This window comes from Hippoglossus hippoglossus, chromosome 7, assembly GCF_009819705.1.
Source record: "Hippoglossus hippoglossus isolate fHipHip1 chromosome 7, fHipHip1.pri, whole genome shotgun sequence".
NCBI lineage: Eukaryota > Metazoa > Chordata > Actinopteri > Pleuronectiformes > Pleuronectidae > Hippoglossus > Hippoglossus hippoglossus.
Genome location: NC_047157.1, coordinates 12,263,841 through 12,291,042, shown reverse-complemented (window position 1 = coordinate 12,291,042; position 27,202 = coordinate 12,263,841). Strand labels below are relative to the sequence as shown.

General features: G+C 41.9%; 1 protein-coding gene across 2 annotated transcripts in view; it reads left to right on the top strand.

The window, feature by feature from the left end:
- The window catches only part of LOC117764699 (thymocyte selection-associated high mobility group box protein TOX-like), a 77,834-nt gene that overhangs the window by 44,283 nt on the left and 6,349 nt on the right, over nucleotides 1-27,202 (top strand). For both annotated transcript variants that reach the window (XM_034590686.1, XM_034590685.1), the window contains 2 exons: nucleotides 9,259-9,510; nucleotides 25,179-25,409. In XM_034590686.1, the coding sequence (XP_034446577.1) occupies nucleotides 9,259-9,510; nucleotides 25,179-25,409 (483 nt within the window). The remainder of the gene's footprint in view (nucleotides 1-9,258; nucleotides 9,511-25,178; nucleotides 25,410-27,202) is intronic.

The following is a 27,202-nucleotide window of genomic DNA, read 5'->3' as shown; positions in this document are numbered from 1 at the left end:
TTTGAGTGACTATATCTTTACTTTTTGATTTGCTTCTAGATACATTTGTTTTTTACTTTTAATAAATCAGTTTAAAGTCCGATCCCTTATACACCACATTATCAACTTATTGCAGCATCCATTTTAATTTTTGGATCAGTGCTTGTCACAGACTAGAACATCTGTGGCTCTACCAAATGATCCAATCACAGTCATGTAGAACCTGGAGTAGTATATTTCTCTGGCAGCCAAGATGGGTCAAACTCTTTTCCTCTGTAGTTGTCGGAGGTGGAGCTGTAATAGCAGAACAGCTGTTAGAGCTCGGTCCAGGACTAACTTCTCCATGAGATATAAAAGGATTCGGCTAACTAACATCAAACGCCTCACTAGTGCCTAGTTAAGACGTCTGATATCTGACCACACATCTGAGGGCACGCCAATGATTTACACAATGGAAACACAGGTGTTACACACATATGACATAGGTGTGGCGCTGGTCGTTTTATATATTAAATGTGGCCTTCACACAAATTTACCCTGCCTGCACATAACGTACACTAAACCTAATTTAATGCAACATATGCCACAGATATCAGTACATGCAATATTGTGTGCACATCTACGCCACATCATGCATCTGTGTGATTTGATGTGGTTAATATATGAAAATCATGATCATGACATATGTGTGTGCATCTAAGGAAGTTTCTTCCTGGCACGAGTCACAGTCAGTCTTTTCTTTAAGGCACAAGTAAGTCGATTTTCCTTTTTTTAACCAGAAAAGACATTGTTGAGTTGAGTATGAACCACAGCAGTTCATACTTCCCTGCTGTAAGCTGCAGAGCTGCTAGCATCCATGCCACATGTCGCCGTATTTCATGCGTTTAGAAAACATTTGGAATGACTTTCAAATGCTTTGGGTCAACGTCTGTCCATCTCTGGTGTTTGAGGGATTTATAAAACTTGCTGGAAAGCTTTTATTGCACTTAACAACTTGTCAACCTGTCTCTCCCCTGCACTGCTCCGTGTGTGTGGGTCGAGTCAAGTCAGATTTATTTATATAGCCCATTAAAAACAACAGGAGTTCAGCCAAAGTGCTTTAGAATCATGGCAAAGGAAAAGAATGGATAAAAAGAATAAGTATAGTGCAGTGACAGAATCAAAATCAATGCAAGGGAGAAATGTGAAAATTGACAAAGTTACTAAGATACACACGGAAAACACAGAAGAGGAGAGAACAATACAATGATTGCTTAGAAGTATATGCTTGCATTAAAGAAATACTTTTACATTTTGGCACTTATTCACTTTCTTGCTGAGAGCTTGACGAGAAGATTGATACGACTGTTATGTTTGTAAATGTTGAGATAAAGCCGCTTGAAGCAATAGTCAAACTAAGCTATAACTTCGCACTCTAAGTTGATCTGACGTTAAACATAAAACTGTATATGATTTAATTGATTTAATGATAAAATATGACTTATTACAAACTAAATTATCATTCTGGGAAATAGAAATACTCTCGAGCCTCTTTCAGAGATGCACTGAACACAGGATATTCTCCTGAAATTATCTGAAGAGGCTGTATGTGATAATGCCAATGTTTTGATCCCGTGGCATGAGATTACAGCGGGATGATATCTGTAAAATTTAGCGAGAGAGCGCGTGCCCGTTGATTGCGTTTCTAGCAAGCGACATGCAAAACGAATACAAATGTCTGAGAATGATTTGTCTTCCTGCCTGAAAATTGCTTTATTTGTTGATTTTTTGTTTCATAAGAAGATTGATATCACCCCTGACAGTTGACATGATGATGTTTTGTCAACTAACTATTGATAGAAATCCAGATGTCGTTTGGCTGGTATGCCCTCCCTCTCCCTCCCTCCCTCCCTCTCCCTCCCTCTCCCCCTCCTCCCCCCTGTCTCTCTGAGTCAGAGACACCTCAGTACACCCTGGCACCGCACACCCGATGTGGGCGATGCTGATGTGAAAAAGGCACCGTTACTTAATAGTGACTCACAGTGTACCATTATACCCCAACCACCACCACAACAGCACCACTCTCCACACTTTTGGAACAGACCCCCCCCCCCCCCCCCCCCCCCCCCCTATGCCTCAGCGAACGCGTTTCTCTTTCTATCCTTGCATCCCAGACCCTGGAAGAAAAAAAAAGTTCGGGGGGACATTTGAGACAAAGGATAAAAAATGAAAAATGAAAAATGAGGGTCTGAAAACGCCAACACACATCTCACTCCCTCTTTGAGGCTGCACAGAGCCGCTGGCAAGGTCGCGAGAATGAAGTAGAGATATATATTGCGCGGCATGTATTTAGATTTCAAGAGAGCGCACAATTTCAGTGTGAAATCTGGCTGGAAACAGGGATTTTTTTTTCTCCCAGTTCTCGACCAGCACTGGGGGCATTGGTATTTGAAAACAATGCTGGAGGAACATCAGAGGAACATCCGCTCAACATCCCCGCCCATGCTAGGAGGGATGGTAAGTTGGAGTTGTAACCAGGGATCATCATTTCTTTATGTGGGTCAGTCCATGTCAGCCAATAAGTCCAATTACCATCAGCCTCTGAAATAGAACAAGCGGTGACCTCTGTTCTGCTTTAATGGTGCGGAAATGCATGTAAATCCTCACTCTGCCACAGAGCGAGGTTTTTTATAGATAAATATTATAAAGGATTTATCAAGAATAGTGAAACATTAATGATAGTAAACAGCAGGATGAAAAGTAAGAGAGGGAAATATTCAAAAGACAAGGAGCCATGGCGATGGACATGAATCTTTCTCTTGTTTGGAGAATACGGGCCGATTCATCTCTCTGTTGATGTGTGAAGCTTGTGAGGACATCAAACGACCCGTTGTCCCCACTCGTTTTTTGGCGTGCTCCCTCGGTCCCTCCTCAAATACATAGCCCGGAGAAAAGCAGCACTCCCCCTAAAAAACACTGCAACTTATTGGCAGCAAGAGTGCACTCAATGATTCATGCACTCTTTTAAAAGAACTTGAGACCTTAGCTCTATTTCAGTCCCGGCTTCTCTCTCTCTGTAAACACTGCACGATGGAGCGGAGGAATTAAGTCCGACCAAGTAGTTTTGATATTTCTATTGGTTTTCCTGCGTGTATGTTCACTCCCTCTTTCCCTCCCTCCGAGTGATCTTCCTCATCATGTGGAGACCAAGGTCATGGCTGATTGAAATATAATAGAAGTGTAGACATCTGGCCTAATACTGTGGGAAGTTAAATCTATTTTAATGGCCCCTGCCGCAGTGGATTCTCTCTGATGCACTCTTGCGCTTCACTGACAGTAAATCACAATGTTCTCTTATTACCCTGACTGGAATGAGGGCATAGAGAAAGAACAATGAGGGATCCACATCATTTGTTTTCACCCCTCCCTCACTTTTTCCTCTCCTCCCCTCTCCACTCTGTTTGCGACTCATAAAGCAAGGGGCTTAAAGAGAGTGACATCATGAAAATAAAAATAAAGGGGATTATGGGCGAGCTATTGTGCCATATGTGATTACTGGGGCTTCCATATTCCCTTGAGGGGGATGAGTGACTACGAGACAACATATTTTATTTATTTATACGATTCTCTCTAATGAATAAGAATAGGAAATGTGGCTGAGACCATAGTATTGCACCTCTTGTCAATAAAAAAAAAGCATGCCGCCTTTGGCCAGAGCATTAAAGCACTTTCTTTTATTCCTCTCAGTTTTGGTACAAAGACCAGACATATTTTTTCACCCTTCATCTTTGATCCATAACTGTGATTCTTTTTTTTTTTTTTTTTTTTACATGAACCTTTGTCCCCCCCCCCCCCCCCGCACCTTTTCAAAATCCTTCCTTTGCAGCCGTGTTTTTGGAGTTCAGCTGCGGCCCACCACAGGTCCACCCACATCTGCAATGGAGAGTCAGGTTCTTTTTTACCCACCTAAATGAGATCCATTTTGATGTGACATTTGAGAGAATTACCAGTGCATGGGGGAGCAGCGAGGAGGTTAGCTCACTCATTCCCTATTGGTCCAAGCCCACCGCAGCCCACCTGTCCTTTAGTGACGGACGCTACCTATGACCCTGAGCTGCTATCAAACATAGTGAACCCCCCTCCCTCTTCACTGCTGCCACCACCACCACACTTCACTTATCCCAGTTCTGTCTTGCTGTCAGTCAGCTCGCTGGATCTGCTTTCCCACTCTCCTATTGTACTACACTGTCTGCCTCTGTCTTCCTTTCTCGATACATCGCCCGAATAGAGTACCTTGGCGTTTCAAAGCCAGGTCAGATGGCCTGTGTGGACTCAGATTGTCGCTGCAGTGGTCACCTGTGCAGCCTCACACGTGTCAGCAGCGTGCAACAACGCCCGCTCCTGATAAGTTTGATTTCCGTCCTTTCTCCGCTCTGCAAGGTTGATCTTTGAAGGTTAATTCTGAAATTCTCCCATAAGAGGTTTTAAAGATTTACCGTTGCCATCCGTCTATCTGGAATACGCCGAGTGGACACCAGGACCTTTATGTATGCATGGCCAGCTGTTGTTTGTTGGCAAAACCATGCTGCTCTGTCTTTTTTTTTTTACAAAGAAGCATATGGCTGGATGACTTTTCATAGGACACTGTATACTCATTCAAAGTTATGGGTTTTTTGTGACGCAAAGGAGTTGTTTTTCTGATTATTTTTAATTCCGAAACAGCGTTTTGTATTCCCCGAATAACGTTTAAAATGAGCTGTGAGAAAAAAATGTCCATCAAAGACAGACAGTTCTTGTCTTTGGACAATTTGCCCCTCATCAGCCATGACAGGCTCTCTGGTGTGCTGTGCAACGTTTTCATTCTCCTCCCTTTGACGAACACATCATTGTTCCCAGATGAGCTGTCTCCCACTAAACACCTCATAGGCCACAAATGACTCCATCAACGAGCTAATGACTTCATCTCATCTCCCCATTCATTTGTGTCAAGAAAACTTATAGCCGAGCCGATTAATTTGTTTCCATTTGAGATAACTGCATTACTTAAGATAACTTGACAAGGTGGAGCTGTGTTTGGTCGCAGGGACTTTTCAGCTTACGTGCTTAGGAGTCAAGGTGAATTTTCCATTTGCTTTGCCGAGATAACAATTGCCACAGCATGAACTCTGTCCTTTGTGAATTTAACATGGTCTGAGAATGTAGATGTGTAAATGCTGTGTCCACAGACTAAGCAATAGTTCCTATAACCAGCAAGCAAGAGGACTAGAACCTGCATGACTGGGTATTTATGTCTCGTATGATATTCTGTGCATGTGCAATACATTTCTCTACACCTTGTTTTCCTGAATAAAAACACATTTCAATTAAAGTGATCAATCTTATTTATAGAATGAAACTGAAGTTTTTAAAGTTGTGTAGGTTAAGAGTAGAGTAGGTTATAAATATGTCTCTATTGGCACAGCAAGTTTGCTGCTGGGCTGATGGTTTGATCCCTGGATATACCGAAGCCGGGCTGTATCACAAAGGGCATTTGGCGTAAGAAAAAATGTATTTATGCCAAATCAAATATTGAGACAGTCACTCGCTGTGGAGAGACAACTTACAGGACTAAAGACAACAAAGGCAACAATGACAGCAACCTTTGGAACTTAATGCAAAGGGTGTGTACTGTGCAGGGATTCTTCGAACCATGTGTCCGGTGCAGCAACCATTTTCTCCTCTATTAGACAAGCAAAAGTGGATTTGGATGTGCACTAACTGCACTTACGCCGTGCACTTTAGACCATGCACTTAGATCATTAATAGACCCCTTAGAGTAGAACATCAGAAGTCATACACACTGTGTCGGCCTGGACCTTCCACATGGGAAAAACTCAACACTGCTCCCATGGAGTGAATCATCACACTCTTCTTTTTATTTTAACCAATGAGGGGCTACTTTGTGTATGATGCTCGTCAAAAAATGCCTCTGACATCTATAAACTACGTTAAAGATTGTGAACAATATGGTGTTCTGATGTGGAATCACACACACATTACATCTGTACACCATTAGGAGAATGAGGCCTGTCTAATTCCACAGATACTCCCTTCCCTCCCAGCAGTGCCCAAGGTCAGGTTATAGATAAAGGGCCAAATAGAGGTGCATTGTAGTGTCTATACGCTTAGGGACTTTCATATCTAATTCATCTAATCCAGACAGAGAGGCACCAACTCCAACTCTTTTGTGTATTACACCAGTGGCTAGACGTAAGGACACAACGTGATTTAGGAATGCATATCCAATAGGATGCGAACACCTACATAGAACATAGAGAGTGACAGCAATTCTAGCCATTCATGGATGTGCTGTTGGAATGGGTGACGCAAGTAGAGGATGATATATGGGGATGCTGTGGGAGACATCTTCAGACATTTATATTGTTACACCTTCTGCCTCCTTGATGCATCAAGTCTACATTAAAATCTTCTGCATGAGACATCAGCTGCTGCCTGAGTTCTCCTTTCACCAGTTTCTAGAAAGACTTCCATACCAATGTGCAAAAGAAGCGTGGTGCCATAATGTTGATGTTAGAGAAGGTAAAGAAATGAAGAAATGAAGATAGAAGGTATGACGTATCGTCCTTGTCCAAGAAAATGATAGATTTACTTAAATTTCACCTCCAGAGGGGGTGGGAGTGTGTATAGGGTGGGGGGTGGGGGGTGGTGGGGGGGGGGGGTGAAGGTTACAGAAAGAGAAGGCTGAATCAACGTTTGGCGTTTTTCTTTCTGACCCCTCTCTCTTTTATCCACTCTCCTCCATGTCGGTGAAAGACAGTGTATTTATGAATTATTTATCCATGTTTTGAAAATATTAAACTTGTGATGTCCTTGTCCTGTGCATTATCTCCAAGGGCATCACGAGAAGCTGTAAAGGAAGGAAAAAAAGAGAGCGAGAGAGAGATTTACAAAAACGATGGAAGGCACGGCCGTAAAATAGCGTCCGACAGCATTTAAATCTTGGTACACGTGTTTGACAACAGTCATGTCTCATCTCGGGGAGAGGAAGTGTCCAATATACATCATGTGTGTTGTGTAGCAGGGTCAATGCCAAATTGTTTGCGTCCCACAAAAACCTCCTTTATTATCCAATATTAGTATTAACACATTCACAAAACCAGGTTTTTGGTTATTGTTTTAATTGAGAGACCCACAGTGGCCAAAATTCTATATTCTATGTTTAAGTACCAAAAACCACGATTGGAGCTTGAGTCTGAACAGTAAACATTTGTGCAATTGTGTCCCCACATGTAAATAACCAAATTTGATTCATCCAAGTGTGACCACGACCTTTCTCCAGTCGTAACAATCAAACCGTCGCCATAGCAGCGGAACAAGAGAAGGAGCTGTCAGATCACAAAAATGCTCATGAGAGAAACCAATCAATTTTGGCCATTATTACAGAAAATAAAAATCAAATCATCATTCCAGCTCTAATCTTAAAGGTTAGGACTCGCTGCTGTAAAGGGACAGTGCCACTTAGGCTAAGGCTAAGGCTCTTTATTTTTAATATAGACTTATTCATAAAGGACATGTGCTGTCGTTCATCAGGCAGACCCTGTCACCTTCCAGTTCATCTCTCCAGCCAGTTTTACCTATTTAACACATTAACACCCAAATAGATACCGTACATAATACAGCCAGGGAGAGATGCCAAATATATTTTTTTCTTATTTTGTAAAATTAAACATGCAGTATATGCTTGTTAACAACAAATACAAAAAACCTGTAAATAATTGTTAGACAATATAAAAACAAATATTTGCAAAACCCGTACCATGGGAAAAGGAATTGTCAGTGATAATATATCTGAGCAAGCACCAAGCGAGGAGAGTGACTGTTATGGGAAAAGAAAATAGCACATCACATAAACATACTCCCTTTTATTATTATTATTTGCTCCCTAATGATAGTGCACATTATGAGACTTTTATCCTATCTTCAAGCAGCAGCTCTGCTAGTGGGGACTTTGTAGCTGTTCCTCGACGTTTCTCGCCATTTGTTTGCTAAAAGTATTTGTTTGCAAGATGAATTGCCGCGCTGGCAGGCGAGATGACAGCCTACACGAGGATGATATTGAATTGATTTCTGAAATGTTGCAGAACGGACTAGTTGATGTGTACCACGAGACATGAATAATAAAAATTCTATTAAAAAGCTCTTGAATGGCTGACACTGGAATATTATTTGTGATGATTAATTTTCTTCAGTCATTATAAAGGGGAGTTGGCATCAGATTGCCTCTGACAAAATTGCTTTTCATTCCCTGGTGAATACCCTCAGTATGCTTTTTGAGAGCACAAACCCATATTTCTCGGGGTAATATTATGTCAAGACAGTCACTGGAAAAGACGGCAGGCTCTGCTCATGTATCACCTTATTAGTGCCATAAAATCGGTGTTGTTTTACCTCGTGGGCCGGGACATTTGAACATATCGGATACATTTCATACGGAGGAATGTGAGAGACTTTTACTATTTCCAAAAAAAAAAAGTGATTGGCATTACAATAATGAGATCATAAATACACTGGCAGTGGTGTTTTTCTCCGTGTTATTAATTAGATTAAGTGCATTTCATAGGTGTGCTGGCTGACTTTTTTTTTTTTGCTTTAAAGCTGTCGAGAGTTCTGAGGCAAATTATTCTGCACTGCAGCTGTTGTTGTCTAACTCTAATTAATTTGCCGTGTATGAATGAATTCTTTACACTTTTGTAAGCGCAGCAATTTGCATTTCTAATTATTTTTATTTTCAGCATAACAGCCCGAAATTGACTTCTGCAGCTCAGTGTCTGCTGCTGCTGCTGCTGCTGAGGAAATAAAATAAACAAAACGAAAGTCAGCAGGTGCATTTAAAAGCCAATTCTGAGGTGTTTTAATTACTGTGGAAAATCCTTTCTTTCACTGTTTCTCTCCTTTTACTGAAGCCGGTTTGCCATGAAAATGTTGAATAGCAGCACAAGTGTCTCATCAACCTTCTGCTTTATTTATGTTTCACGTAAATGTGGCACTATTTTGAAAAGCAGGTACATGTTGACATGTCGTGTTCATGTGCTTCCTCCCACGATCCACAGATATTCAAATTGTTCACTCGATGTTCAGACATATAAATGCACGAGTCTGTGACCTGATTCAGTTTTTTCCTTTTTTTTTTTTGGTGTACATTAGGAACAAATGTTCCGCAAACCTGAAGTTGTTGCAAAAATGAGTAGAGTCAAAGGGTGAATCCCTGTTTAAATGTCTTTCTATTCTCCGCCTTTCCAGAGCTACTCCAGTCAGGGCAGAGGCAGCGGCGGAGGACCAGGCGACGAAGACTACGAGATTCCTCCCATCACACCCCCGAACCACGCAGACCCTTCTCTGCTGCACCTCATGGAGCACGATTCGGGTTACCCCTTCCACTCCCTGCCTCACAACGGCCTGCTCAACACCTACTCCTACCCTGAGCTGCCCGCCCTCATGATGTCCAACATGCTGGGTCAGGACACCCACCTCCTCTCAGGGCCTATGCACTCAGTGAGTACACCGTTTCTTGTCCGTCCCCCAATTTGCCGCTGCCCTTTCTGATCATGCAAGTCAAGCGCTGTGGTAGGCAATTAGTGTTCGCGGTCAGAGGGCTTTGGAAGGGAGCTAGCAAGTCAGCGCGGAGCACATTTCCTCTGTTCGTGTCATGGGAAGGATCATTCTTTCCGAAATGTTTCCACAAAATGATTAATCTCAGGATGCTTGCATTAGAGACTGATATAAATGCATGTATGCGGCAATGACACAAGTCTTCTAGATGAAACATTTATAAACACAGAGAGCTGCCGCCTCGTTATCACCCCAGACCTTCGCAGCAGAGCTCCTTTAATATCTGCTCGGCTGCACCACTCAAAGATTTCATTGCCTCAAAGTGAGCCAAGAAAGACGAGCAAGAAACTTAGTGCTGCACATTTTCCTTCGTTAGGATCGGCAAAGCAAAAAAGGAAACGGGGACGGGATGGAGGGGGGGGGGGGTTCGAATAGAAAATCTGGACGGGGAGAGGGGATATCCCTTGTCAGCTACTTTTTCTTTTCAGAAGGATTCTGAGAACCCCCCCGCTCCCACCCCCCCTCCAGTGAAGGGACTTTTTTGTGTTAAACATGCTTCAAGACTGAACATGTAAACACCCCTGGCGAACACATTCAAATGCTTTAATCATTGGATCGAACCAGATGAATTATAGATGGGCTGTATGGTGAATTATTCAACGTTATATACTTTCATCTGACATAAATATTACTTCTTTTTTCTCTCTCTCTGCCCTCCATCATGAATATTTATGCTTTAATGTGAGCATCCGTGGCATTTATCCTCCGTTAATCAGGTCTTATGTGATTTTCAGAATCAAACTGCATAAGTTGCAGGCTCCATTTTTTTTTTTTTTTCCGTGGGTGGTAGCTAAGGCCTCCATTAAAGCCAGTCTTCAGGATTAGGTCACAATCCACTGGCTATTGTGCTGAATATGCCTGGTGCAGGAGAAACATGGTGTTGACGGGAACATTTACAGTTGATCTGCTTTTCAGTGCTGATCGCTGCTTCGACAAAACCCATATATTCATTCGGATGAGTTGATTTCCGTCGCTGGCAACATATAAACCGTCTCTGGGTATATACGCTTGCAGTATGTATACGTTTATACACACGTTTAGGACTGTACGTAACAAGGCAGCCTTTTTTGGCCAATAACATTTCAGCAGGAAACCCAGAGGGAGTCGCTGCGTCTTAAACAGCTTTTGTTTCACCTTTGCAATTATTTATTTTCAAATAGCCCTTCAGGGTAATGTTCCATTTTCTTATTTCACACCCCCTTTTCTCATAAATGAACCGTCATCGCAATAAATCACCGTAAAAACAGAGACTTGCACACACTGTGAAAGGTCCGGAGATTTATGTAACACATTCATGTTTCCCACTTTCACATTTTAGTACTACTCTAGCAGAGCTCGGCTAATAATAGCTGCTATTAATATTTCCTGTTGCCTAGCAACCGCAGCAAGTAATAGCTTACTCTGGAAAAATAGATGACCGATAAGGAAGAAGGAGTGGGGTGGGGGGTGGATGGTGGGGCTGGTGTGTGGGGATTCAATTCATTTATTATCTCCTGGGACAAGAGGAGCTTATTTCTGAGGCTGAGGAATAGGAAAGTAGGCTGTATATTGAGAAATATTCCAAAGCAATTGAAGATGACGTTATTTTCAGTTTGGTTCCATTAGCGACGTTGCATTTGATGTTTCCCCAACAAAGTCAATTAACCTTAATTTCCTACTGATAAAAGTATGATAAGGAAGATTGAATTTATGTCTGTGAACCCTTAAAGAATAGTACGGGTGGAAACAGGCTCCCGGTGTAACTGGGGGTTGGAATCGAAGAGACGTGGCTTTTGCATTTGTTGTATTGTATTGACAGAAGCCTGACAGTAAAGCCCAGAAAATTGGAGGAGATGGCTGGAAAACCAAAACGCTAATCATTCAACGGTCTTCCTTCACCGTCGCTGAAGAAGCAAATAGAAACTCGACAGTGTTACCTTAAGGATACACTTCCCTTGAATAAAAGCTACCCTTCAGTGCACATATAAACCTCCTACTAGTACAAGCTCAGCTGGAGCAACAGATATGCGTCATCTCCAGGGATGTTGTTGCTGGTTTTTGTACAACATTTAGCCTAAGGCTAAAGCTCTGTAAACTTCTCCCTGCTTTGGGATTCTCTTTTTCAGCGCACATCGATCCTACAGCACACACAGTTAAATCATTACACGATTTGGAGCCGTGGATTGACCATCATCACCATGCTGCACAGGCGCATGGTTTTGAATCGGTTCATCCTTGTGGCGTATATATCTATACATTTAGAGTTGGCTATATACTAATGTTGAGATTTCTGACCTGTAGAATGGCTTATATTTCTGCAGGAGCCCCGTATCTCCTGCTAAATTCATTCTGTCGGACAATTTTCTCTATTCCATCTAATCATGACTCCACAGGCGGCAGAAAAATATTAGCTGGTAAATCAAAAGGATGTGAAGCAGGTGTTTCAAATTTCAGAGCTCGTACATCTGACGTGCGTTGAAGTTTAGTTTTTCTTTCCCCATTATTTTCAAATCCAGCCCTTTGTTCAGGTTCAGGAGTTGATCATTTGTGCTGCACTTGCACGTCGTCCGTAATAGTCTAAACTACCAGTTCTGAACCATTTCTCACACTTGAAATTGTACCACAACAAGCAGAGGAGCAGCATCAGCCCTTAATGACAGAGATGTCAATCAGAGAAGCTCTTACATTCTCTTAACTCCTCCCTGCGATGCCGACCTGCTCCGTCAGCTCCTTTGAATCGAGGCAGAAAGAGCCAGGTCTTGGATGACTGGATACTGTGAATTGCAACATGCTGTCATATGAATGCTCACCACTCGGGGAGAATCCCTGTCTCAACCTTAGCTGTCAGCGTTTCTGCCACCCAGGCACTCGGGGAAGGAGATGGCACCCGGGGGTCTCGTGTTCAACAAGACCCCTGATCGCTTAGGTCTGGCTGAGGCTGCAGCCGAGGGACATGCCAGCTAGAATGATCTCTTTAGAAAAAGTTGAGGAGGGACACTCGCCAGCAGACGGTAATGAGGGGTCGTGGGGGATTTTGCAGAACGGCCCCAACATGGAGCCTTGAGGGGCGCCAGCACGTTTAAATATTGAAACAGAGCACTAGCCCCTGTCTCATTACTGGTGCAATGAGGTCGGTTAGGGAAGAGGAGAAACTGTGCCATCGAAAAAAGCAGCTGCCAGATAAACGGGTCCGTGGCACACATGCAGTCAGATTACTCTTGATGGGAATTTTGTTTGGTTTTGTTAAACATGTGGTGGTAGATTAATATTTTGGCAAGATGTAGGATGTGTGAATAACAAGCTGTAAATTAATTGCTCAAATAGCATATAATGGCGTAATATAGCAAATTTGAAAGTGCTTTTGTGTCTGTGATCGCCTGGTGGAGATAGAGACAGTACACGCTCTCTTTATTGCTCTGATTTGGTCTCAGCCATATCCTGTCTCTTTGGCTGCTACTCTTTTTTTTTTTTCTTTTTTTTTTTTATAATTAGATTTATAGGTCAAATAAAAAATATTTGGCGATCGTGCTGCTTTGACTTTATAAAAAATCAAAGAAATACTGAGCGTGTCTGTGCAGTCGTGCATCAGTGCAGTGTGTTTGTTAAGCTATCGCTGTGTTTACTGCGTACATGTGTGTGCCTTTATTTCCAGGATCAGTCTTTGTCTGAGCCACTGATTGCCACAAGGTCATGTGAGCTTGACTTCATTTGACTTCATTTAATCTGTGAAAGGAAATTTAGTTTGCATCACTTGGCATTTAGGACATAGACAGTGAAGGGGAAAGGCCATAACTATTTTAAAGCTGCGGCATAAAAACTGTATTGACAGCTGGGGTTATTGACAGAACAGGGGTTGTTGGATGGAGGCCCAATCAAGACATTCAAAAGGTCAGAGTACAACTACCAACGCAAATCTTTGTTGTGAAACATGTGTAGAAAAAAATGGGAAATGTATCCACAATTGTAAATGCAGAAGCAGAAAGGTGACTATAAAGAAGGTTATACACAGTTCAGGCAGTGAAATCTACTCAGTAACCTGAGCTGTACATCACTGCCGAACTTGAAGAATCAGCTTTTCCATTCTCCAGGTTCCATCCACTGCCTGCTATCTAATGAGAACTGCCTTGGAATAAACTTTATCAAACAAAAAGTCACCTGAATTTACAGTTTGATCCGACTCCACATGCTCAATGCAGCTGGATTACTCATGTTCTTTTTTTTAAAAATTGAAACAGCAATCCTTTTTTTTTCTTCTGGTGAAGGTTTAAGACATATCTCATATGACCTGCTTGCTCTGCTGCCTTTCACAGGGATAGATATGACATCTTGGTGACATTCCCAGATAAATCACTTTTTTGTAACAGTAGAAATGTTTTCTGTTGTGGCTTTTCATTTCACAAAAAGACAGATGCCCCTCAGTGCCACGCTGCACAAGAGAGGCGAACAATGTGTCTTGTAGTTGTCAAGAGAAATGACAGCAGGATAATTGGAAGGGCACTCCCGTTTCATTTAAACTGAAACAAATGGGCTTCCAAAGAGAACTGTGCTTTAAAAAAAAAAAAAAAGCTAAGCTTTGCTTTGTGCAGCTTATTATACAGGGTTCGCAGAGAAGTAATGAAGAGCAGTATTAACGGATTGAGCATTAAAAACAAATGCACATTCATTGCAGTTCATGAATATTCATGGTACTAATTCAAATAACCTTAGGCGACTGTTACGACTAATGAATATTTAAAACAGCTTGGTCACAGAGATTTGAACACTGCATTACAGCTGACGTTCTGAGATCATCATGTACAAGGGTAAACAATTAGGAATGGCAAAAACTGATTTCTGTGGTGATCAAAATACATCTGGTAAACAATATCTCATGTTGTCATATTAGTTCCGGGCCATTGGCGCTTCAGAGGGGAACGTGATGACATGCAAGAGGACAGCGGGTTGAAGAGTTGGCAATAATCATAACACTCCTGAAACAATTAGTTGTTTAATACGTTTGTCCATTAATTGAATAGTGTTCTGCAACAATTTGGAAATAACCCATTTATGATGCAGAAATACAAAAACATTTAATATGACTGTAAACTTCAGGGTATTCAAGCGTTCAATGTTTAAAACAAGAGAAGAAGGTGTAACTTTAAGAAATAGGGATGAGAAACTATATTTTCTGACATGTTTTCATTCGTTTAAAAAAAACAACAACCTTCCAATAAATTCAGTAATAAAACTAGTAATTTATTTACTTGTTGCGACCTCAACCCGTTTGAGCTGCACTGCTGTGGGGAGACGGCTGTGGGATTTATCCTCAGAGGGACCTGAGGGGTGACTAAACATGTTTACATTTTGCCACGCTGGTTTTGAAAACCCCTGGCACCGTCGCACGCTGCAAGCAGGAGAATCCCGTGCTGGCCACTTAAAAGGGGGCCTCGGCTGCCTCCTTTGAGGGATCAGCGTGGTGACTCGTCCTCCTCGCCGCCACCGCAACGCTAATTAGGCCCACCACAAAGCCAGCCTGTGGGGATAATGTCCCATTATTAGAGTCATTTGTTTCAATTAACCGCTCTGTGATTCTACAATAGCACTGTGCAGCCCAGCGCAAAGAAGCCATTACTCTCGCCCAAGGAACCGCTGAGGTTTGGGACGAGAGTGTTTGTAAGGAGGTGACGGATACCGGCTCCTGCCAGCGGTGGTGCTGCCAGGCTGCACGTTCTGCCTCGTCACCGCAGAGCTGTTTCAGCCGAGGGAGGGAAAGTCCTTATTCATATCTTCGCCGTAGATTAAATTTGTTGTGTGTTTTTTTTGGTTTCCATGCATTTCAATTAAAACTGAAGGTTAGCACAGGGGATTGCAGACTTGAGTGTGGACCACTGAGAAGAAAAAGGGCTGTTCTTTTCCCATTTTACATGCTGAGAGCATTGAGGTTGACCGAATTACTACTGTGCTGTGTACTTATGCTGCTCTTGTCATTTTTAGACTGCAATCAGGTCGCTTTCCGAGCTCCGTGCACCAGGCCTTTGCTTTTTATCCTCTTCTCTGCAGCTCTTCAGTGCCTCAGTGGCTTAAGAAAGCATATTGCATATACACCCTGCTCCTCCCTTATGTGGGAAATATAATGAAATGACAATTAGTTCAGTGCCTTTTTCCGGCCACCAACATGGGACCCTTGACAATAACAGTTTGTCCTGTTTGTGTACTTGCACACTACCTGCTGTTGGTCACAGCTGGAGGCTGAAAGAACCTGCTGGTTGCAGGTTGCATAAGGCATGAGAGATTATGACTGTGATTCGGTGCCTGATGTAGGAGAAATAACGTCGAGAGGGAACGTTTGCATCGATGTATTTCATGTGCTTTCCTGAGCCATTCTTCAATTATGTCCATAAAAATTAAGTTATGTCTTTATACATCAGCTACAAGCTTCACTAAAAGCCATGTCCATGTTTTTGGACACTTAACAGCACTAATACAAAGACGCTTATGAACTCCAAACGCTCCTGAATACAGTATTTCAGAGCACTTTTCGTTCCTTTCAACACCAGATAATGGAAACTTCGATTGATACCAAGAGGTTGCTGCCCTGTGATGCCTCTGTTGCCAGGCTCTCTCATTGGCTTTCTCCCCCCGCTGTGCAGATGTTTACAAAGAGACATCACCAGCTCACATTAAAGCGTTCAAGTTGTCCCCTTGGGCTGTTGCTATGGAAATAACCCTGCTATGATCGCTCATTCATGTTTGATTAATTGTTTTTTTCCCTCTCTGTGCTGTTGCCTCTACAAAGACCTCATCATGGGAGCATTTCATCTTGAAAACAAACAATAGAAAGAGATGAATATGTCAAAAGGTTTGATTTTGACATTGACTTTCTGCTTTGTGGGCATTTTGTGGATGATCTGTGGTGGTAAAAGCCTTTAAAATAATATTTATACTTGTTTAAATGTTGATAAAGCTTTGCTTGTGAGGCGGTGCAATCATAAAAACTATTTTATTCGTAGGTTTCCCACACTTACCTGGACAGAAGATAAGCATTTTGCCTTTTTTTCCCCCTTTTCTAAAATTGCACCGTGTAGTGCTGAGCTACAGCAACCCACTGGGGCCAATTAGGATGCCAGCAGCGCCAGGAAGTGCAGAGCAGATGCTTTTGCCACTATTTATTAAAATCCAATCTACAGGGGCCCCTCCAACCGCTCGTTAAACTACAGTTAATCTAATTAGCTCTCACTCGCCACTGTTTTCACCACATTACCAAATACAAGGGCCTCGACTCTGCAATTTAGACTGATTAAGTAGGTCCAGCGCTGTTAGGCGAAGCTTGTAGGGAGGAGCTCCTCAGAGCTGTCACTCATCTCCCAGAGTCAGATAAATCATGCAGCTTAGTTCAACTACAGCTGTGGGCTGGAGTCGGAATTAAAACATCAGCGATGGGAATATTGCTCGAAAGTCAAATCCACAACCCTGCATGTCTGGAAAACACTAACAGAACACTCCACACCCCTAAAGACCTTGTATATTTGTAATGGCAACGTCCCAAAACTGGACACAAATTCCATAATGGGCTCTTTATGGATCGGGTCTATACGATTCCCGCTGACGGGCTTTCATGTCTTTCAGATCGTGACCATGAATCGGCACTTCCGGTTCATTTCTCTTTGGGCTGGGCTGTATTTTTATTTGATGAGCGCTGCTCTCTGGACGAGTGCCTGGTTCCACTCAGAGATCTGTGCGGCGGCTTTGACATGCAGTCTCGCTCATTGCTTACAGATGGGCAGTCTGACATGGAACCATAATAGCTTCCAGATGAGGAGGGCACAGTATATATTTGAACCCGGCTTTCACTGCAAACTAAATGATGGGAATATACAGTACCAAGACGAGACGAACACAGGGTTGATTGTGAAATAATTGACAGGTTGTAGTTGACTATCTCCAAATGTATAATATTCAAACGGGGTGTAAGAAACTATTTTAACAAACATCGTGCTTTGGATTCCATTTATGGCAGCAACAAGCAGACGTACTGTAGCAGAGGTTGAAACATGTAGATCTCAAACAGCTTTGTTTACATTCTCGTCTTGCCTGCCAACAATTTTGTAAGGCAGCAATCCTGACAGCATTACGTACAGGTGCACTTTGAAACGCTAGCGGAAACCGATATCTAAATAATGACTAAATGCATGTTGTAAAAAAAAACTAAATGTGAGCCCACATAATCCCCTACCCCAATTATATATCTTAACAAATCCTGCTTCCTTTTTCTCAAGAACCTTCTCCAGCTTCGATTCTCCTCTGCTCCAAAGTCATCTGATCATACTCTCAAGCAAAACAGACTGACATCACGTCATATGTGGAAAAACTGTATTGTGCTAATAGCATTTTCTGTACAGCATGAATTTTTACAAGTTGTAGAAAACAAATAGATTAAGTTCACAAATTATACATATATACATTCTAGCCACTCATGGAAGACGTGTGCCTTCGTGTTCTGATATTTTTGTCGCACTGCCACAACCTTCAGGAACCCACTTTTTTCCTTAAGGCTGCGAATTACAGCTAGTGGTGAAAATTGCAGAGAAAAATTATATATGGCATCTTGAAATTACATTATTCTCACTGCTGCTAGTCCAACCATGGCCATTTATCTATTTATAAACCCACAAAGGCTTACAGTCTCTAACAGCTGCACTAAGCTCTGCTTCTTTCCAGCATGCTGGTGTGGAGAGGGTTGCGCCGTTGGAGAGATCTGTACCACTGCCACCACATATGCATTTTTTAAAGATATATATTTATCTCTATATTAGTGGACTAACTATAGCAATATATAGTTATATGGAATCGTTTCAGCAGTCGATCTTTTCATAAGGGTTATTTTCTAAAGTTGATGAATGAGATCCATTAGATTTGTTTAAAGCTGCTATAATCCACATTTGTATAATAATGGTTCACATGATTACTTGTTTGTGAAACTTCTAGAGACAAAGCCACTGAGTAATTATTAACGTCCTCCAACCACTATAATGTTTTTTTTCTGCTCCCCAACCTTATACTGCTCAGTAACGTCACTTTCAACCACAGCAAGCAGCATAAAAGGTCATAAAAAGCCACCGTACACATCCGGCTCGGCACCAAACAGCAGACAGACGCAAGCTACCTGCTGTTCAGGTGGAAACAAACCTGACACCAGATAAAACATGACGTGCTTGATTTTATTAAGGTGATGATATGTCAGTCCTAATGTTAGATAATGTAGCAAATTCTGGAACGATGTTGTTGCATAACTGACACGTGGTTGTCTTGACTTTTCAACTCCTCACTACTTATGTGTCACAATGAAAGTAAAAGAAAAATTCCTGGATCTTGCCCTGATCTGGGTCCACACTAAAACGTTATGTGTTCTTCCCCAGACCAAATCTCATCCTTCCACCAAGTTTCATTGTAATCCCTCCTTTATTTGTTGTTTCGAACTAACATCTTGCTAACTAACAGACAATCAAACAAACACCGATGTAAACACAACTTCCTTGGGCGGAGCTACGAAATTGAATAGATTCGGCAATTTCCACGTATGACAGCAGGGGTCGCTGTTCAGCAAAAGCTTTGTGCAAATTAGTCCCTTGTAAAACACTCGGCTGTTGACTGACAGATCACTGACAGGTGTAGAGTCGGACTACCTGTTATTTTTGCATCTGTAAAATGCGATGAATCATATTGTGGGACTGCTTGCTGAAAGTGGTGTGCACGGCATGGACGCTTCTATTATCTTTTTCCATTGTGGGAATTTTTGAGGGCAAATATACATAAATTTCACACTCTGCGAAGTGATTTCAGACTCAGCCAGAAGAATTATTTCCAGCATGTGTCACCAGCTTTCTCCATGCCTCTTTAAAAGCCTATTTTAAAAAAGGAGAAAGTTTGTTCCCCAGACACTTTTTTAACAGTACAGTAGCTCGAAAAATAACAATAATAAATGTGCTCTCATTATACAAAAAAAAATCTCCCATTTAAATCTGCTTTCATTCGATTATTTCAGCGCCAGTCTTTTTGATTGATGTTGTGGAGCTGCTGCTTTAAAGCGCCTCCTCTGTATCACAGTCAGCTGCTGGGTAGTGCTTGTACTTTATCTCATTCTTCAGGCCCTTACACGTTCAGACAATATTTGTCAGAAGAAGAAAAAAAAAAAATTGCATGTGAAAATGGATTTGCCTTGTATTCTCCGCTGATGCTTACACACTGACGCAAACTGTACAACCCGCTGAAAGCCGGTGGCGTGTGTGTGTGTTTTCCCCATTTTACAGCTGTTTGGCGTTTGACTTGAAATCCGAGGAACGATGTACGCGTAATATAGACTTTGGAGGTGGGTGTCGCGCAGATTCGATGGAGGGGCGCGCTCGGTGCATCTGCATCCTGCTCTGGTGTAATGACCATCACTGTGAAAGAGAGAAGCGTTCATCTCGGAGTTCGGGAGTCCTGTTTGTTTTTTATGGCCTTTTGAAATCGATGCACCATGATGCACTCTCCACTTTCATGCTGTATGATGATGATGATGATGATGATGAGGCCCATATTCAGGAGGCTGTGATTGGACAAACACTTCTACACGGTGCCATACCATTACCTGGTTTTACTATCTAATTTTCGTGTCTCCTAAACTCTGTCGGCCTCGGCGTCTTCGCCCGTCCTTCTTCTTTTTGTTATCGAGCCTCTTCTCTCTACATCACTCCACCGCCCCTTCGTCTTTTATCTGCTCTCTTTACATCAACTCACTCCCTCTCTCTCTCTGTCTCTCTCTCATTCTCTCATATCTCCGCTCTTCTCTCACTCTCTCTCACTCAACCCCCCCCCCCCACCCCTCCACCCCCCATCCCCAGTCTATTTCTCCCTTTCTCTGCTGTTTTGATAGTGACGCAGTTATCAGACTGTCAATTCTAATCTTGTCTTGCCAGTGCAGTGCTGTCCATTCAGAATTACAGCTACCCCCCTCCTCCCTCTCTCCCTTCATCCACCGCCCCTTCTTCTCTCTATCTTCCTCCCTCTCTCTCTCTTCCTCTCTCTCTCTCTCTCTCTCTGTCTGACAACAGAAATGCTGATGAGATGAGCAAGCTATGGCTGACGCTATAGTTTAGTCTTCTGCAGGTAAACTAGAAAACTGTGGACAAACCAAACAGACTCTGCTGCTCTGCACAGGACATGTTGGTCCTAGCTATCGACAGCTATATGCTGTTTTTTGAGAAATATGTATATTTTAAACTGTCCTCTTGTGAAAACAAAAAATACTGTTGTCCAGTGAAAAAATAAACATATTTCAAATCCACTGTGTATTTAATCTGGTTATCGATTAAATCATTTTTTTGTAACAGACCAAAAATCATTGGTTTCACTGAAAACTAGTGAAATAGAGACTTAGGTCTTGCACAGCCATTTCTGTTTTTTTTTTGTAATTTAAACTTTTTTTTGTAAATGACAAAATATTATGGTGATGTTTTGGTATCAGCACCGAAATAGTAATAATAATATTTTTTAGGGGGGGGACAGCTGCAGCCTCCTAAATCCAGGACAAGAGATAGATGTCTATAACACGAATGGCAAACATCCGAATCCACTGTCAGAGCATCGTGATCAAAGAGCTACTTTACAGAACTCACCCTTTTGCATTGACAGTCACTCCGGGAGAAATCCCTCCGAGAAGAGGAGCAGATACCAATCTCTCCACTGACACTATCAGAAAATAGGCCAGAATGCAGCTCAGCCACAAGACGTTGCACTATGAATAAGGGATGTGAGTTTTTTTCTCAACTGACAACAACAGCTGTCATAATCATTACTGTTCTCTTCACCTGCACGAGTGAACCGGGAGGAATGAGCTTGATGATATAGAGTGGAGACGAGGTGTGTTTGTTTAGCCACCGACAATAATTTGTAAAGCCAGAAAGTAAAAGCACTGTGATGAAAATGATGTCGATGAAAGGAAAAGGGAGAGAGACAAAAGCAACTACCTTTTTCCAATATTGGAGTAATTTCATAGAAACAGCCAACAGCTGATATTCTGTTGTTTTGGTCAAGTAAAATCCCCCTTCTACAAACACAGAAAAGATAAATCTAGAAAATGTCACGATGCCTAAATAAAATATACTGTAGATAAGATTTCTTAAAACCAGGCACCTCTAAAGCTTTTACTTTTAAAACCTTGATATAAGCAGTGAAGCTTCAGAGATGAAATCTAAGATGAAGGGTCTTTGAGTAATGTGAGAATTATTGTACTTGCTTTCTATAGATATATAGTTTTTGAAGTGAAGACTAGATTTATTTTGTTCTACTTCTTGAAATAAACAAAAAACGACGCATTTTTCTCTCGCTAGACGTTTGGGATGATACGAGTGTGACAGGTGGGCAGTTCATGTTCTACTCCAAAAATAGATCATTGATCTTACAAAGTGAAAGCAAAGCAACCAGCTACATTGAGCCAGTAAAAATGTTTTAATCACAAATGATTCTTGCATTTTATTAGTTCAAGAAAAAAGACAAAATCCTCCTAAATTACCACAAAGTCAGTAAAATATCAACTGTGCAGTGTCAAAGAGAAGTACTACACTACCCACAATCCTCAGTTTGAGTAAGAACATCTCTGATTGGTGGAGCTTGCTGTTACCCTGACAACCGTGACAATCAATCAATCAATCAAATCAGTCTCGTTTTATTTGTATAGCCCATATTCACAAATCGCAATTTGTCTCATTGGGCTTAACAAGGTGTGACATCCTCTGCCCTTCACCCTCAACAAGAGTAAGGGAAATCTTCAGGGAGAAAAACCGTAGAAACCTCAGAGACACCCAGGACGGACACAAGTGCAATAGATGTAACTGAGAACATCAACAAAATAACAGTATTTACAACATTGATGAGAAGAAACAGTTTGTAACATAATGGAAGGTGAATGAATTGAGGAGTTATTGTCAGTAATGGTAGAGTATGTGAGTAGGCATATTGTATAGCAAGCAGTATTGGTGAAAATAGTATAGTCCATGATCAGCTGCCACCAGGATCAGGATCCACCATCACAATCAGATGTTCCTGTTGCTCCAATCGGTAATGAACAGATCGTTCAGTGTTATAACACTAGGTTACTATACTGTACACTAAATGAAACACTTTATGTACAAATTGCAAAATAATGCAACAACAATTATAATGTTTTTTCAATTTTCTGAAATGTGTTACTATCCAAATCAAATGTTTTATGGGAAATGTTGGCAGTGAATATCTAAAATAGTTTGAGATAAAACAGACTGACAGACAATGAGAACAAAATAAAGGAGAATTAAACCAAAAATATAAATACTACTTTACTGTGTAGTGAGCAGAGTTCTGTTTTATTGTGCTCCCTTTTGAGATTTGTCGAGCCATCTGTATTATTTTCCATCTTTCAGTTTCATTGATATTTTATCTTCCTCTGACAGCCTCCCACTCTATAAGTTCACAAACATGACTCTCATACAATAAGAAGGGAAATAAAGAAAGAAATGAAAAATGTGCCCCTTGTTCTCCTGGTTGATGGCGTTGCTGCTGTGAGCTGCTGTGTGTCATTACTCTTCCCCCCTCTGTCCCGTGTACCAATACATGTGAATTTTCCAGGAGATTATTTAGCCTTCTTTCCTTTTTTTTTCTTATTTTGTCATTCCATTAGCTCTACCTTCAGTTTATTCTATTTTCACTTCAAAGGCTTGGGTGGAACAGATGTCGTTTCAAATGTCTGTCTTCTGCCTCATTGCCTAAAAGTGAGGGATGATTATTTTTTAATGAAAGCAGGCGCACTCACGCACACGCACACCCACAGCCACACACACACAAATAATGAATATTACCTGTAAGCTGTGAAATAGACAAGCAATACTTTCACATCAGCCTGAATGGGAACATCCATTCATTCTCGCACAGCACAAAAGCCATTTTGAAGTTTTTCTTGAGCTGCCAAATGTGCTCCTGGACCTTGAATTTTGATTAGTTAATTTCATGCTGTGTGGAATGCAGTGTGTTGTTTGGCAAATGCTTTGCTGAAACAATGCAATTTTCAAAGGCAGTCATTTCCTGTTTTTCCAATTGACAGTTAAAGGGGGGAAACATGGCTGTTGCTTAATCCCGTGATAAGTATGTGGTAGATGGATGTGAACGTCTTTAAATGTCCTCGAGTTGCTTTTTGATACTCGCACAGGGACAAATCTTTCTCATGGTTTGTTCTCCCCCCTGCCGAGCTCCAACACTGAAACCCAGGATCAGTGGATTATGAAAGAGAACATTCAAAGCTGTTTAAAATTTCTAAAATGCAACCTGATGAAATAGGAGTTCACTCTCGCTTCACTTAAAGCCCCAAAACAACATTTAGGTAACTCTCCGCAACCCCTCAACCATAAATAGGGGACATAAATATCCATCATTTCACATAATACCCGTGCATATCATCATATATCCACTGTGTCATTATCTCTTCTATTATATGGATGGAAATTGGATTGTTTTATAGCGACCAAGAAATCTGGTTAACTGATGTTTCACTGATACTAATGGCAACATCAAGCCGTCACTCCTTCCTCGCCATTCGCCCTCAGCAGCACCGCTTTGCTCTCTTTCCCCTTAGCGCTCTCTCTCTCTCTCTCTCTCTCTCTCTCTCTCTCTCTCTCTCTACACCCCCCCACCCCCTCCTCTCTTCCTCTCCCTCTCCCTCCCGCTTGATGTGTTCTCTCCTCGGCAAAGAAGGCAATTTCCATATAGAATCACAACCAGGATCAGGTGACCTGGATTTGACTCCCCGTCAGAGCCCTGCACAGAAAATGAAAATGTATTCATGTGTATTGGATCGAGAGCATCGCACAGATGTGAGCTGTTTTTTTTTCTCTCCTGAAAATGTAGTGAGGTTGCAGTGTGCTGTTGTGGACAAACCAGCTGGGTACAACCTATGAAAAATATAGATCTAATCCCTATTTTATGGTTTGCTCAGAAATTGGATTTGGATTCTTTGTGATTTACATGAAGGAGACGAAATGAAGACTGAAAGAAGATTTGAAAATGAAAAAAACTAGTGCCAACGTGAAAGCAAGTGAATCTGCTATGAGTAAGATTTAAATTAGGCCAGGACCCTCTGCCTTTTAGTCCATGTTTGGCCAGTTTGTGCTGAACCACTCCTCCCTGCCGCCCAGCTGACGTCCTGTTAGTCTTCTTTCTCCCATGTCTGTAAATTGATCTGTTTTCTCTTCTCAGAAAAAGCAGTGGCTGCTCTTCGCAGAACTCTGCTGCTCTCACCCTCTCTCCGCTCTTTCAATGTTCTATTTACCTATTTTATTGACATTGAGCATCACATGCACAGTAGTTAATGCGGAGGGTTTATATATATATATATATATTATTTTTTTATCCATTCCATGTATAGTGCCCATGAATACATTACATGCTTTAAATCATGTAGTGCAAAGTGTCAAGCTTCTTTCTAGCTTGAGCAAAATAATCACTTTCATCATCTGATTTATGACCATCAATTTCTTTTTCTCTTTTTTTCTCTCTCTCTTCTTCTCCATCTTTCTTTCTGCCTCCAGATAAACAGTGACAAGCGGTCCTCTGCAGATATGATGAAGCCCAAACCCAAACCTCAAAAGAAGAAGAAGAAGAAGGACCCCAACGAGCCACAGAAACCTGTGTCGGCCTACGCGCTCTTCTTCAGAGACACCCAGGCAGCCATCAAGGGCCAGAACCCCAACGCCACCTTTGGGGACGTCTCCAAGATTGTGGCCTCCATGTGGGACAGCCTAGGAGAGGAGCAGAAGCAGGTACGAGATACGCACGTCTGGAGGATCTGAAGCAGTATGAGGGAAACACAAGAGATTTGCAAACATGTAGAATTGATGGAATTATCCTTGTAGAACATCATATTAACATATCTGGTCTTGACTTGCCAAAAACAGGAAGTGACACAGTTTTGCACGAACGCTAATAGATACAGTTCTGTGCTGAGACTTCTAGGTTTTCTCTGCTTGTACAGATGTTGCCAACCACACAAAGGAACAGGCGGACATGCACAGACACACACAGTCACAGTTTGGTACAACCAGTAGATGGCATGTGTGCTGCAGCAGGCAGGCAGTCTTTCACTGGCATTATGTGCTGTGTAATTACCAGAACATTGCTGTGAGATACCGCTCACCTTAATGAGCTAGTTCTTCTCTTTCCAAAGATAATCCATCCGTTTATCCCCACTCCCCTGACTCTCATTAAAATGATTTTCTTTCTAAATTTAATTCGGAAGGAGGGAGAAGGCGGGTGGGCGGGGGGGGAGTGTTCCGTGCAGCAGCAGCCGTAAAACAGTCTGAGAATAAAGTTGGACACATTACAGGCAAGACACGGTCAATAATGGGAAAATATTATAACACACCTGGGAAGATTTTCAGGAGCCATAGGACTGATATGTTATGCAGTGGGTAAATACACTCTGGCCCTTTTGCTGCAAAAGCAAACAGTCGTATGTGACTACACACAGACACGCAAACCCACAAACCCACGCCGTCTCTCTCCTTGTTGCCGACTGTCACAAAACATGAGCATCGTCTGAGTTGTTCTCAGCATCGCAGGGTCCATCAAAATTAACAACGGGGAAAAAATGCAGCAGGAAAAAAGTGAAAATAATCCTCAAAACAAAACTCTGACAAAGCTCCAGGCCCAGGTAGCGTCCACAACTCCTGCTTCCCTGCAGCCTCCGCTGCTCACGCCCCTGCACCATGCATCTTCATTGGCCTTCTGACAAGCAGGGATGTGTGAAGTTCTCATTTCCACTCTCTTTATTTATATCTCTCGCCTGCTATTTTGATCCTGTCTAGAATACAGAATTAGTGGACACCCCCCCACCACACACACACACACACACACACACACACACACACACACACACTATTGTCTCGTCCTTGGATTTCGCTGAAGGGCATCTCGACTATCCAGGAAGAGCAATCTATTGTTTTTGTTGCTATTTAACGTCATCTCAGTGGCAATAGTTTGGAAATACTAATGATGATGATGTCGGAGGGGGTCATGATGCTTTGCCTTATGGGTACTGAACACCAAGAGAAAAACATCGTTGTTCGCTTCTTCGTTATTAGCAATCCTCTCGGGCTGAGCAGGGTTTACCTTTAGGAAAATATATTGTATAAAGACAATCTCCCCCTCCCTACAGTGCATTTAAAACCATTAATGCATATTTTTTACATTCGCCAACAAGGTTATGCTAGTTAAAACTGACTGATACTTGTGATTGTGTGGGCAATTTGGTGCAGATCCCAAAAACAAATCTGGATCTAGCGAATTTAAAATTTAAATGCAGTTTGATAAAGGCCCTGTTGGATCTTGGCAGAGATATTTCCCTCTAGTTCAAACTGTTTCTTCTTGGCGTGGAGCTTCAGTGCTTTGTCATATACATCAAGCAGTATTGACCCTCATTGCTTTCTTGGCACTGACTGAAATGTGTCTGTGGCACCAAATATTAACAATTGTCACAGTATAAAACAAAAGCTAGCACCAGATATCGGATTAAACTCAAGTCTCATTCACTTTGCCTGTTCTTTGAAAAGATATT